Genomic DNA, 12555 nt, shown 5'->3' on the forward strand with positions numbered 1-12555 from the left:
GAACTTCTGGAACGACCAGTGGGTGGGGGGCGGGTGGGGCCACCGGGCCGCAAGGCAGCCCAGGCTGGGAAGGCCAGCTCTTGCATGAATTTCGTGCATTGGGCCTCTAGTCTATATATATAAAAGGCTAGTATTCAAAGTGTCCCTTTGGGAGTTTGATCAGGAGACTGGGAGTTTGATCGCTCGCTATGATGTGTGCTGTCCATGAGGGGGCAGTGCAGAACATGGTGGGCCACCGGTGTGGTGGGGCATTGAGGGAATGAGGGAAGGAGGGGGTGGGAAGGGAAGGAGGTGGGGAACCTGATCAGCCCTGATCACTGGCCAGGCCTAGGGGACCCTATCCATGCAAACATTTCAGGCACTGGGCCTCTAGTATGTAAGAATGATAACCTTTGGGATATATTGGGTTAATAAGATATTAACATTGATTGCACCTATAAAAAAAAAAAAAACTTTTAAAAATGGGATTGGCAGAAAATTTAAAACTACTTACGTGATTTGTATTTGTGGCCCACATTCTATTTCTACTAGATAGTACTAGCCTAGAACCTTCCTTTTATTGGTCTCACACATCATTCAAATCACACTGGTTTGTAGGTGTAATACTGAAAGGGAAATGTCAAAATTGCATGAAGTGTCACTGGTTGATAAAGTGTCCCACAGGCCCTGGCCGGGTAGCTCAGTTGGTTAGAGTATCATCCCCCCAACACCGGTGTTGTGGGTTCGAGCTCCAGTCAGGGCCCATACAAGATGCAACCAATGAATCCATAAATAAGTGGAACAAATCGATGCTTCTTTCTCTCTCCCTTCCTCTCTCTCTTTAGAGTCAAAAAGAATTCCTTTCAGTCTCTAATAAAAATGTGTGAGAATGTGCACTTACCTCTGAGTACATCCCAAAGATTGTGATAAGGATGTTCTCATCCTCCTGCTTCCTATATAGTGTGTTGTTTTTGATTTCCCCTTGGACCCCTGATTCCTTAAGAGACTGGTTTAAAAGTCCTAAGCACCTTGTGACCCCCCATTATTACTGCTTGGTTGGCTGGTTTTCTTTTCTTTTAGCAGAAAAGTTAAACGTTCATCAATACAGAGTTAATTAAAATGCAGAGGTCCCCTGCTAACCACCAATTTCTAAACCCCTCTCACAGACAGTTGTTAATAACTTAGAGTACGACTTTCCAGAACTTTCTTTTGTGTATACAGGGCTACTGGATTTAATTATCGGCCTCACACACTCATGTACTGGGGGAAAGACAGGTGCCAAGGGAGGAATGCTATAAAACCATAAAAATGGCCCTGGCTGGTATGGCTCGGTTGATTGGAGCATCATACCATACTCCAGAAGGTAGTGGGTTCGATTCCTGATCAGGCCACATGCCCAAGTTGTGGGTTTGATCTCCAATCTCTAGTCAGAGGCAACTGTCCACTCAATGTTTCTCTCACATCTATGTTTCTCTCTCTCTCTCTCCCTGTTTCTCTCCTCCCCCGTTCCTCTCTCCCAGATTAATGAAAATAATAAATAAAATCAGAAAAATGGAAGATATCTACAACAATATTTAATTTTCCTAAAGTCAAATTAGCTTCTGAGGTGAGTACAAAGACATATACAACAGAAGTATTCACACTTGTTAGAAATAAGCACTTCCCCCCACACACACACAGAACTCTTTGGAATCTGTTTTCCTTAAACATCAAAGTCCATCAAATTTGTCTTCAGGTTTAAAAACAAATTCAGCTTTAAAAAAATCTTAACCTCAGTTGCATGAGTGACTTATTTAACTGGAGACAGGACCCAGCCCTCACCCTCCAACTTGGACAAACAACTCTGTGTGATGTTGGCCCTGGGGCTATAGTTCAAACATCTATTTTCAACTCATAACAGCTTCCCACTGTCCTGACGAAGATAGAATGGAAAGAAGATTTACTTATTTCTGACATATTCCAAGATGAAATCTTTTATAAAATTTCAGACAGATATGTATAATAAATTAGTGAGCCTAAATTATAATTGTCTACTTTATTTCCTAATTTCTGATTATTTTTGACTTAGTGATTTTTATCTTAGAAGTGTAAGGGATAGAGATTAAAGCTACCAATATACTTCTAACTTTTCTCTCTTTTTAAAAAAAATACGTTTTTATTTATTTTAGAGAGAGGAAGGGAGAAGGATAGAGAGACAGAGACATCGTGGATCCGCTGTCCCCTACCCCCTCTGTGGTCCCCCTACTGGGGATCAAGTTCACAACCTGGGCATGTGCTCTGACTGGGAATCGAACCCACAGCTTCTTGGTTCATGGGTTGACACTCAACCATTGAGCCACACTAGCCTGGTGTAACTTTTCTCCCTTAAAACTACTCATTTAGAAAACTATATATAAGTCTGATGTCCACCCAAGTGTCACAGAGAGCCTGCATAGTAAAATGTGGAGTGAACACACCATTGACTATGACAGAGCACTTAGATACATCCAACTAGATCCGGTTTCCCAAATGGCTGGACTTCATGACACTCTTAGAATCTCAACAATTATTTCACGTACTCCTAGGACAACAGAAATGCGAACGGTTCTGTTTATTAGGTAGTTAGGTGCAAACAGGTTAATACATCTAAATGCCCTAACAAGTTGGTAGCTGCTTGAAGAAAATAATACACGTAAACTGGAGGAGAAAATATTTCATTTTTAATCAAAATGACTTCCCAAGGGGACGTGTGAGCCTGTGGGGCGCTATGCAGCGTCTCAGATATTGGGATCAGATGGGATACCCATCCTTGTTTTCTGTTTCACCTTGATTTCCCCGCAGTACTAGTTCCTCACTGCAGCCGCGGAGAGCGCAGTGTGGCCAACACAGGGGGGAACAGCCCAGAGAGGCGTGCAGCGCAATCTAATGCTGGGCTGGGAGCTGCCTCCCGCTAGCAGTGCACGGGTGCCTGCCAGACGCTGAGTATCGCTGTGTCTGCTTGGAAGAGTAAAAATATCCCGCAGCACCCTTATGGGTTCCCTGCAGCTTCTCAGGCACGCGGTCTGGGAACCACAGGATTAGATATACATATAACAACAGAAACAAAGCCTAAAAGCAGTGCTGCATAAAAAAGATCGTACAAACTATGGCCTGTGGGGCACCCCGGGTCTGCTCTTGCAAGGTTTCCATGGCCCGCCTCCTCACTGCTGAACGGGGGACAGGCTTCCTGCAGCGCCTAACCCTGTTGCACGTCAGCTCCCAGGAAGGTCCTTCCATGGGCTTCCGTCGGCCCCCTCCCTCATGGTCTCTTCTTGTGCCTTGACGTGTCCTTTGCAGGTGCCTCTGGGGGTCTCCGGCTGTCCCACCCTGCATCCTTTCTACACAGTCTAGGTCACTCCCTTCGGGACCTGCTGCTCATTTCCAACCCATTGTCTTCAGCCACACATCCAACGGCTTGTTCATCATCTCAGACATCCACAGGCATCACCAACCTTCCGGGTCCTGACTAAACTCACCTTCTTCCCTCCGGCCTGCTTCTGCATCCATGTCTCCTAACTCCGAGAATAGAGCCACCCTCATCTGGGCGTGGCCTGTGGTCGATGGCATTGGTGGCCATGGTTCTCCCTCCTCCCCGTGTCCCACCTTTGCCAGGTCTCATTCCCACCACTTGCCCGTGGGGGTCAGAGAGGCAGAAGTGCAGATGCCATTTCCAAGCCTAGACCTGCAGAGGTCTCACACGTTTGCCCTCGCCCTCTTACGCTCTGCTGCTTTAGGAGAGGGGCATGCTGGGAGTACTCTGCTGGTCCCAGGAAGAGAAAGATGAGAGACACGCAGCAGAGCCACCCCAACTGGCCCTAGTCTAGGTCAGCTCACCCTCTGCTGACCCGCTGACGTGTGAGGAACAACAAAAGATTGTTGTTCTAGCCACCAAGTTTGAGGGTGTTTTTATGCATCAACAGTTAACCAACCAGGTCACCTAGACCAGAAAACTGGGCGTTGTCCTTGACTTCTCTCCCTCTCTCAGTCCACAGAGTCCCGGAGCTTCCTAAATATCTCTTGAGTCCACCTACTTCTCTCCATCCATTAGCACCTCTGGCCTGGGCCAGGCCTCCTGCAACCACTTTGGAACCAACTTTCCCTTCCTTCCCTTGGCCCCCATTCTCCGAGTAGTATCTTCTGTGCTCTTCCTAGTATGCAAATGGTCACGTGACTCCTCTTCTGTGGCTGGGCTTTGCCCATTTAGAGCCTGGGTAAGAGACAGAGCCCTGCCGGAGACTAAGAAACGGTGATATAAGAGACGTCCAAGCCAGCGGCTTCCCAGAATCCCTCTACCGCTGGGTGCCCCTTTTCAGGACATCAACAAGGAAGACAATAGGAGAGGCACTGACAATTTGGAATTAAGATATCTGTCTTCATTCCTTGCTAATGATCAGATCTTATGTAAGTAAATGGGCTTTCAGACCCCCAGTCTTCTCTGTGGCCACAGTGAAAGGGCTATTATATCAGGAGAAAGGACGAGTCACCAGAAAGGCAGAGGTGCCACAGCCCAAGAGGAAGGCACCCTGAGCAAGACAATGCCTCCCTGTGAGGCCTTGAGAAAGGAGCCTGAGAAAGCCTTCCTGGGACGTTTGTGTATTGCCACCGGCCTTCTCGCAAGGCTGCCCAGCAAACTGTCCTGTTTAGTGGTTAAATGTGGATTCTGGAGTCCAACTCACTGGCTCTGGGCCCAGCTCTGCTGTGATCTTGGGACTTTGGGTCAAGAGGAGGATCTGGGCTCCAGGCAGTTCAGAAAGAGAGAGCTAGGTAACTAGACCATTGCATCTGGGGGCTGGGAAGCTCCGGAGAGGACCACCTCTCCTAGGTGGGTGTTGGCAGGACTTGGGAAGAAGGCAGTCCTAGGGACAGAAGGACATGGCCCGGTGGAATGAGGGGGAGGGAAGGTGTTCCAGCTCCAGGAGGAAAGGGAGTGCCTCTACTGTAATCTCGGCTCTCTCTCCCCCTTCACCATGCTCTGGCGCCTCAGGAGTTCTGGTTTTGGATACAGAGGTGGAATGTGGCACATGGGGAGACACTCAGATTGGCTGGGTCAGGACAGGGCCTGCTGGAGCCCACTGCCTCCAGCCCAGGGCACCTTTCCCTGTGACCCCAGAGTCACCCCCATGCGTGGGCATCTGTTCCAGTACCCAAGGTCTCCAGGCCGAGGGCCACCAGACATAGGCAGGGGCAAGCTGGCTTAAAGCTGGATGGGGAGGAGGGACAGGGTAGGGGCTTGGTGCGAGCGGGTTGCGTGCCGGGAGCCGGTCCATCCTTGCTGTTTCAAAGGACCTGGCATATATGGCATACTGTTCTTAAAATGTTTGCTCACCTTCTTGGCACTATGTGTTTTAACCAAGGTCTCTTCTCTGAGAAAGGTTGTTTCCCCAGGTAGGGATTTTCCCCTGAAGTTAGGGAGGGAATAAAACCCCTCAACTAAGTGCCAGGCGGGTAATTAATCACTTTAACTACGAACAATCATGCTTAAGCTACATAATCTTTACTCCCTGGATTGGAGATAAGAAACGCCCTAACCTTTGGAATAGAGATTGATAGGATTGAATCAACTGGTATAAATACAGTTGTAACAAGACAACAGTAGACAGAACTCAGAAGACAGAACGAAGAAGACAGAACCTACACAGAACTAGAGACAGAAGAACTTCGCTGGAGAGAACATGGCAAAAGATCCTGGACTGAACCTGACTACAGAAATGGGCAAGAGAACCTGACTAGAACCTGGTGACTGAACCTGGCTGGAGAACCTGGACTGAACCTGGCTGGAGAACCTAGCAAGAGAACATGGACACAGAACCTGGCTGGAGATCTGAAGCAGAACTTCGCTGGAGATCCAGACCAGAACTTGGCTGGAGATCCTGGCTGGAGATCCTGGCTGGAGATCCTGGCTAGGCTGCTGATCACCTGAACACTGTCTCCGTGTCCTTCCTTCTTCGCCGACTCCGTCTACACCTTTGGGGACCCCTGGACCCGCTGGGGTTGGGCCCCGGCAGTTGCGGTTGCTCAGAGCGCGCCTGTCCAGTGCCCTGGTTCAAAGTCCCAGCGTCCCAGGCCGGGACCGGCGCGTCCGCGCCCCCGTCGCCCGGCAGGTGGAGCCAGAGCACAGCCGGCGGGTGACTCGGTCCAGGAGTCCGGCCGGGCGGGGCGAGGGGCGGCCCCTGCGTCTCTGGGCGTCGGAGCGCGGCGACAGTCACGCCGCGGGAAGGACGGACGGGCGCGCGCCGGAGCCTCCGTGGCCATGGCCGAGCCCGCCGCTCGCCTCTGCTGCCTGGGCTGGGACTTCAGCACGCAGCAGGTACTGTCGCGGGGCCGGGGCCGGGGCCGGGGCCGGGCCGCCGCCTCCGCTTCGCCCGGCGGGTTGGTGGGGACCCCGGTGCGGGGACACCCAGGCCAAGCCGTGGGCGCACCTCCCTCTCGGACTTCTCGGGGACCCGGCGCCCCTGCGCGACGACGCCTTTCCCGTGATACCCCTCCCACCCCCACTCCCGCTCGCAAGACGCGGCAGCGATCCGGCCCGTACCCCGCCCCTCCCGGAAACGGCGGCCCCCCTCCCCCCCGCGGCGGGATCCTGGGGGCGCGCGGTGGGGAAGTGCCCAGGGGGGCCGGGAGGCGCGGCCACCGAGTGATGGGACCCCCGAAGCTACTCAGCCAGTGCAAGAGGGGGGGACAGGCGGACGGGTAGGTGAGCACACAGGCATAACCGGTGGCCTGGAACCAGATTACCGCTTGAATTTTTTTTTTTTGGTGAAATGGAACAAAGTATCCTGAACTTTGTTCCATCCTGGGTTGGCACCAGCCCGCCGGGGTCAGCATGCCCAGCAGTGGTGACAGAGGACGGGCTGTGCAGTCCCCAGGACGCCATGGACAGGCAAGCAGTTAAAATTGGCCAAAGGCGCCCCTTCTTAACTTGGGGAATCAGCACAGTTGTAGTCAAACCTCTCTTCTCAGATGGGCTAGGGAAGGCAGACCAGTCCTCGAGCAGAAAGTCTTATGGGACCCTGGGTAAGGCTGGTTGCATTAAGACCTCAGTTTCCCCATATGTCTGGGAAAGGAATTGTACCCCTGGGTTTGGAGGTCTGCTGCTTTGCGACACAGTCTGTCTCCGGACCATGGCCATGCCCTGTGGGAACAGCCCAGGGGCCTTGCCTGGCTCTCAGATCCCTGCAGACATGGTCCCCCAGAGGCATCTCCAAACCCTAGCCTGCCATTCCTTCGCCTCTAGGGCTTTCTCAGGCCTCCTGGCCAGGAATCAGTTCATCTGTGAACATTTTTCTCTAAGAGGGTCTTGGCTTTGGGTGTTTGGTGGACAGAGATTCCTTGAGCTACAAAGGTGTTTCAACGCAGTCTCAGCTTCATTGTACTAAATCTTGGGGCATGTCCCCAGGTGAGGCTCGGTTGCCACGGTTACAACAATGCACCCCAGCCTTCCAGAAGGTCTCCAGGTTGAACCCCTCACTTCACCTGATGAAGTTTGTCCCTGGCCCTGCGTAGCAGCTGAGGGAAATTCTCTGCCCCATCGTCTCGAATGCTTTGCAGGTGAAAGTGGTTGCTGTTGATGCAGCGATGAATGTCTTCTATGAGGACAGCGTGCATTTTGACAGAGACCTTCCAGAATTTGGGTATGTACCTCGTGTGCATGTTTCTCTGTGTGTGGGGTATTGGTTTGGGGGAGCCCCCACTCAACCTTTAACATCCATAAACATACTATTCTGGCTTCATCCAACTGCAGGAGTTGTGGTCTTCAGCACCCCTTTTTCTATGCCTGTAATGCTCCCTCCTCCATTCCTTTGCAGTTCCATTCATTCATCCATTCATTCATGCATATAAGCAGTAGGTACCAATCAAGACTTTGCATCAGATACTGTGCTGGGTCTGAGAATTTTATATAAAAGGAGTCATATACTCTTTTTTTAATCTGACATTTTAATCTACACTAATAAAAGAGAAAGATGCAAATTGACCATACCTTTGTGATGCCCGCCAGCCAATCAGGCGTGAGTATGCAAATTAACCTGCCATATTTGTTTGGGTTAATTTGCATACATAAGCCTGAGTGGCTGGTGGGGGGCGGGCGGGATGCAGGCATTCCACACTGTCCTAGCCGCTCCGGGCCTCTGGGCAGCGTGGGAAGGCGGAAAGGTGGCTCTGGGCCGGACCAAAGGCAGTGCCAGCAGCAAGGGGAAGGAAGGCCCATTCTTGCATGAATCTTCATGCATCGGGCCTCTAGTTCAATACAATCATTTTGAGATTCATCCATGTTTATCAGTAGTTTGTTCTTTTTATTGCTCAGTAGTATTCATTGTATGAATGGATCACAACTAGTTTATCCATTCACCTGATGAGAGACATTTGGGTTGTTTCCAGTTTTTTATTATTATAAATAAGGAGGCTGTGAAATTCACATACAAGTCTTGGTGTTGACATAAGCTTTCATTTCTCTTGGAAATGAAATACCCAGAAACGGCTAAGTTGTATGGTAGGTGTATGTCTAACTTTTTAAGAAATTGCCAGTTCTCTTCCAAAGCGGTTGTTTTAATAAAAATGTTCTGTTAATAGGCATTGCATGTAGTTGGTACATCATTCAGAAGAAACAAAAGGCCTACATTGAAAAGTTTTAAACCCTCTATGATCTCATCTCTTCCCTCCTGGCCTCTTCTACTTCTTTCGTTAGTTTTTGGTGTATCCTTCCAGAGTGTCATATGGAAATATCAGCAGATAAGAATATTCTTATTTTCTTCCTTTCTTCCACAGAAAAAAGCATACCATATATAGCATTTTGCACTTTGCTTTATTCATTTCACAGTCACTTGCCTGTGTTTTCCATGTCAATACGTAGAACTGCTTTGTTCTTTTTATAGATGCATTAGAGGCCCAGTGCAAGAAATTGTGCAAGACCCAGACCCGCCCTGCGCGAGCCACGGGCTCCGCCTCTGCCATGCAAGCCGAGGGCCCGCCTCCACCGCCCCAGCCCCACCAGCCCTGTGCGAGCCCGGCCTGCGGGAGGTGCTCCATGCACCTCCTGATGACCAGTTGTTTGCTTGTTCCGCGGTTACAGCGTGATGACCACAGGCCTTTTATGATATAGATAATATTCCATTGGGTAAATTTACCATCTCCTGTGTAAGGATATTGGGTTGTTAGCAATGAAAAATGATGTAGTGAATTACCTACAGATGCTATTACAGATATGTACTAGTGTATCTGTAAGACAAAATTTTGGAAATAGGATTGCTGGATCAAAGAGCAAATAGATTTATAATTTCGGAAGATGTAGCCAAATTGCTTCCCGTAGGGATTGTATTGATTTGCAACCCATAAGCAGTGCATGAGAGTGTTTCCCACAGCACTGCCAATTCGGGGTGGCCATAAAAGAGATTGTGAATGAAGCTGAGTGTCTTTTCATCTGTTGAAGACCTACTCGAATTTCTTTTTTTCATGAATTTATTTGTCATGTCCTTTGCCCATTTTTCTGTTGGATTGGTTATCTATTTCTTATCAATTTCTAGGAGCTCTTCACATATTAGAGGAATTATCTCTCTTGTTACATGAATCACAAATATGTTTCTCAGATTTTTGTTTGTTTTGACTTGTGTATGGGTTGTTGCTGTTGTTGCCATACATGGGTCTTTGTTTTCTATGCCATTGAATTTCTCCATCTCTTCCTATTCTAGATTTTTAGTCATACTTTAAAAAGCCTCCCTTACTCAAGATTATGAAGGAATTCACTTATATTTGCATCTAGTTCTTATAAGATTTCTGTTTTCCAATATAAAAGTATTTGGGAGTTTCTTTAGGTACATGGCATGACATTTCTACATACACTTAATTTTTTCCCAGATGACTCTTCAGTGGTTTAACATAATTTTTTTAGAAGCCCATCATTACCTCACTGATTTGAGATACCAGCCTTATCATATGCTAAATTTCTCTGTGTGTTTAGGTCTATTTCTGGGCATTTTCTTTTCCTTGATTGGTTAGTGTGTCTGCTCATGAGCCAGTAACACATCGTTTTAATTATTCCAGCTTTAGAATAGGATTTAATATCTGGAATTGTTGGTCCTCTCTGATTGTTCTTCTTTTTCAGTTTCCATGGCTACTCTTTCTCGTCCTTAATTGATGCTTACTTTAGAATCAGCATTTAATGTTCCAGAAAGCAAAGTTATTAATATTTTTATTGAGATCACATTACATTTATAAATTAACTTGGAATTGACAAGAGGTCAAGTCTTCCTGCCTAAGCTCAGACTGTGTTTTCCCATTTGCTCAATTCTTCTTTTGAGCACTTCATGTATATCTTAATATGCTTAACATAGGGATTTTGCACATTGCGGTATATTGCAGAAATGACCATAATCCTCCATGCCTCCCTGTACCGTGCCCTTTGCTATGTGACTTTGCAGCTCCTTTCATTAAGAGATGGAGTCCTTTCTCCACCTGTTGATTTTAATCAGTAGAACATGGGGGAAGTAACATTGTGCCAATTCTAACCCCAGCCCTCGATTGGCTTTGCATGCATCTACTCTCATTCTTGGAATCCTGTACAGCCACCACATGAACAAGCTCAGGCTAGACTGCTGGAGATTGAGGGACCTGTGGCCTCATTGCCCCCATATCCCCAGCTAAGAGAAGCAGAATTCAGCCCCCAGAAGCAGAGCCCTCTAGCTACAGTTAACTGATGACAGATGCATGAGTGAGACCAGAAGAACCAACCAGCTGAGCTCAGCCCAGTGACTGACCAACAGAAGTGTGAGCTAAGAAGTTTCAAGCCATTACGTTTTGAAGTGGTTTGTAATGAGGCAAAAAGTACCCAGTGCACATAGTTATTTTAAATCTTATTTCTAATTAGATTGTCATTTTGGATGAGGGTCTTGCAGGGGTGAGGAGGAGCGGGAGAGGGTTTCAGGTAACCTTCCACAGATTGTAATCCAAGGACTCAGTCTGATAGCCAAGAACTTTTCTCACAGGTGCAGCTCCTCCTGTAGCCACACCTTCCCCTCTCCAAATGCAATGGATTTGGGAGGGCTTCTCCTCCAACCCCGTGCTCCCCCAGTCCCTTCTTGATCATTGCACCAAGTGACACCAGTGCCTGCCTTCCAAGGCTTGCTTTTGCTGGTGCTTTCTGAGAATTGCCACTCTGAGCAATTTCCATGGTTTCTCTTTCCATCTCACTCAGCATTCATGCCTGTTCAATCTAGCGTCCCCTCTTAAGGTTGGAGGAGGGGGAGTTTCTGCCTCCACTGGAGTTACCCAGGATCTGCTACCGCTGGGCCCCTGCCCCAGCTCTGTCCCTCATCCTCTCTTGTTCTCCTTGTAGGACTCAGGGTGGAGTTCATGTTCACCAGGATGGTCTGACAGTGACTTCTCCAGTCCTGATGTGGGTCCAGGTGAGCACAGGGATCCCTGTCCCTCTCCTGTCCCCCGTCTGCCTTACCAGCAGACCTGGTGACTTGCTAGGAAGCCCAAAGGTGAGAGCATCTGTTGAGGCCAAGTCCTCATGGGAAACTAGAGGCTGTGTGGTTCCTAGGGCCAGGCCCGGCCTCAGCTGGTGTCAGTACTGAGCTGAGAGGACTCGCAAAGGGCTTCTGGGTTTGGGAACCATGGCAGCTGGAAAGTCCAGCCAGTCTCCACCTTCCAGATACCACAGAGCCGACCTTTCCCAAATACTCAGGCCTGTGACCACCCTAATGCCCTGAGATCACACACAGCCTTGGGTTCTTACTGCTTGGTCCCCAGACCCGTCTTCTTCCAGAATGGTGGCTGGTGACCTGCCCCATCAGGTTCACGCAGGCCTGCCCACTCAAGACCAATGAGAAAGGAAGATGCCTGTTGCCAGATCCAGGTGACCCATGGGGCCACAGGACCGAGGGTGTGGACCGCACAGGCAGGACCGGGCTGGGAGCTGCCTGATACGCCCTATGGGACGCAAAGCCCTGAAACTGGAGGCCAGCCAAAGGCAGCACTGAATGTGTCTGCCCAAAGCTTTTTCAATCCTCCAATACCCGTCTAACCAAATTCCTGTAGGAAATTCTTTCTGTTGAGATAACTAGTCTGATTTCTTATTTATCAGCCTGACCCTGACTCACACTGGAGGACGGGGGTCAAGGATGACTTTCCACCAGGCAGGCTGGCCAGAATGTGCTTCAGGGGGCTGAGCCAGACCGAGGGGCAGTGGTGGAGGGGTTGGAGGTGACAGGCAAGAGTTGGTGTCTAGAGGTCCCAGTGATGAGGTCCAGGCCTTGATTTGGGGGTGAGCAGTGGGTAGAGAGCCAGGCTTGGGGTTGGGGATGGTTTGGGGGTGGTTTGTAATTACGAGCAGCCTCTAGGATTGGACAAGCTCTAGTTTTGCCCATCCTTGCCCCAGCTGCATCACACTCCCTGCAGGGGGTTGGCAGGCAGAGTTAGAGTTGACAGCCACAGCCAGGATTGTGAAAGGAGCCCTCCCTGCCCTGGGTGGGATGGCGGGGTCAGCCTGGAGCTCAGGTGGCTTCTCTGCCCACAAGGAAACCCCTGCCTGTGGTGACTCTCTAATTCTTGCTAGGAAATCTT

At 49.3% G+C, this 12555-nt stretch overlaps 1 protein-coding gene across 3 annotated transcripts in view; it reads left to right on the forward strand.

The window, feature by feature from the left end:
- Positions 1-4222: 4222 nt before the first annotated feature.
- Positions 4223-12555, forward strand: part of XYLB (xylulokinase) — a 35876-nt gene continuing 27543 nt past the window's right edge. Inside the window, exons 1-3 of one of the 3 annotated variants that reach the window (XM_036333181.1) lie at positions 4223-4398; positions 7546-7628; positions 11324-11393. In XM_036333181.1, coding sequence (XP_036189074.1) covers positions 4384-4398; positions 7546-7628; positions 11324-11393 — 168 coding nt within the window. In that variant the 5' untranslated portion in view covers positions 4223-4383. Of the gene's footprint in view, positions 4399-6014; positions 6305-7545; positions 7629-11323; positions 11394-12555 lie in introns of those variants that run through there. The other 2 variants (XM_036333180.1, XM_036333182.1) reach the window with 2 other exon arrangements.

The sequence above is a fragment of the Myotis myotis genome, unplaced genomic scaffold (assembly GCF_014108235.1).
Source record: "Myotis myotis isolate mMyoMyo1 unplaced genomic scaffold, mMyoMyo1.p scaffold_m19_p_13, whole genome shotgun sequence".
In the NCBI taxonomy this organism is placed as follows: domain Eukaryota; kingdom Metazoa; phylum Chordata; class Mammalia; order Chiroptera; family Vespertilionidae; genus Myotis; species Myotis myotis.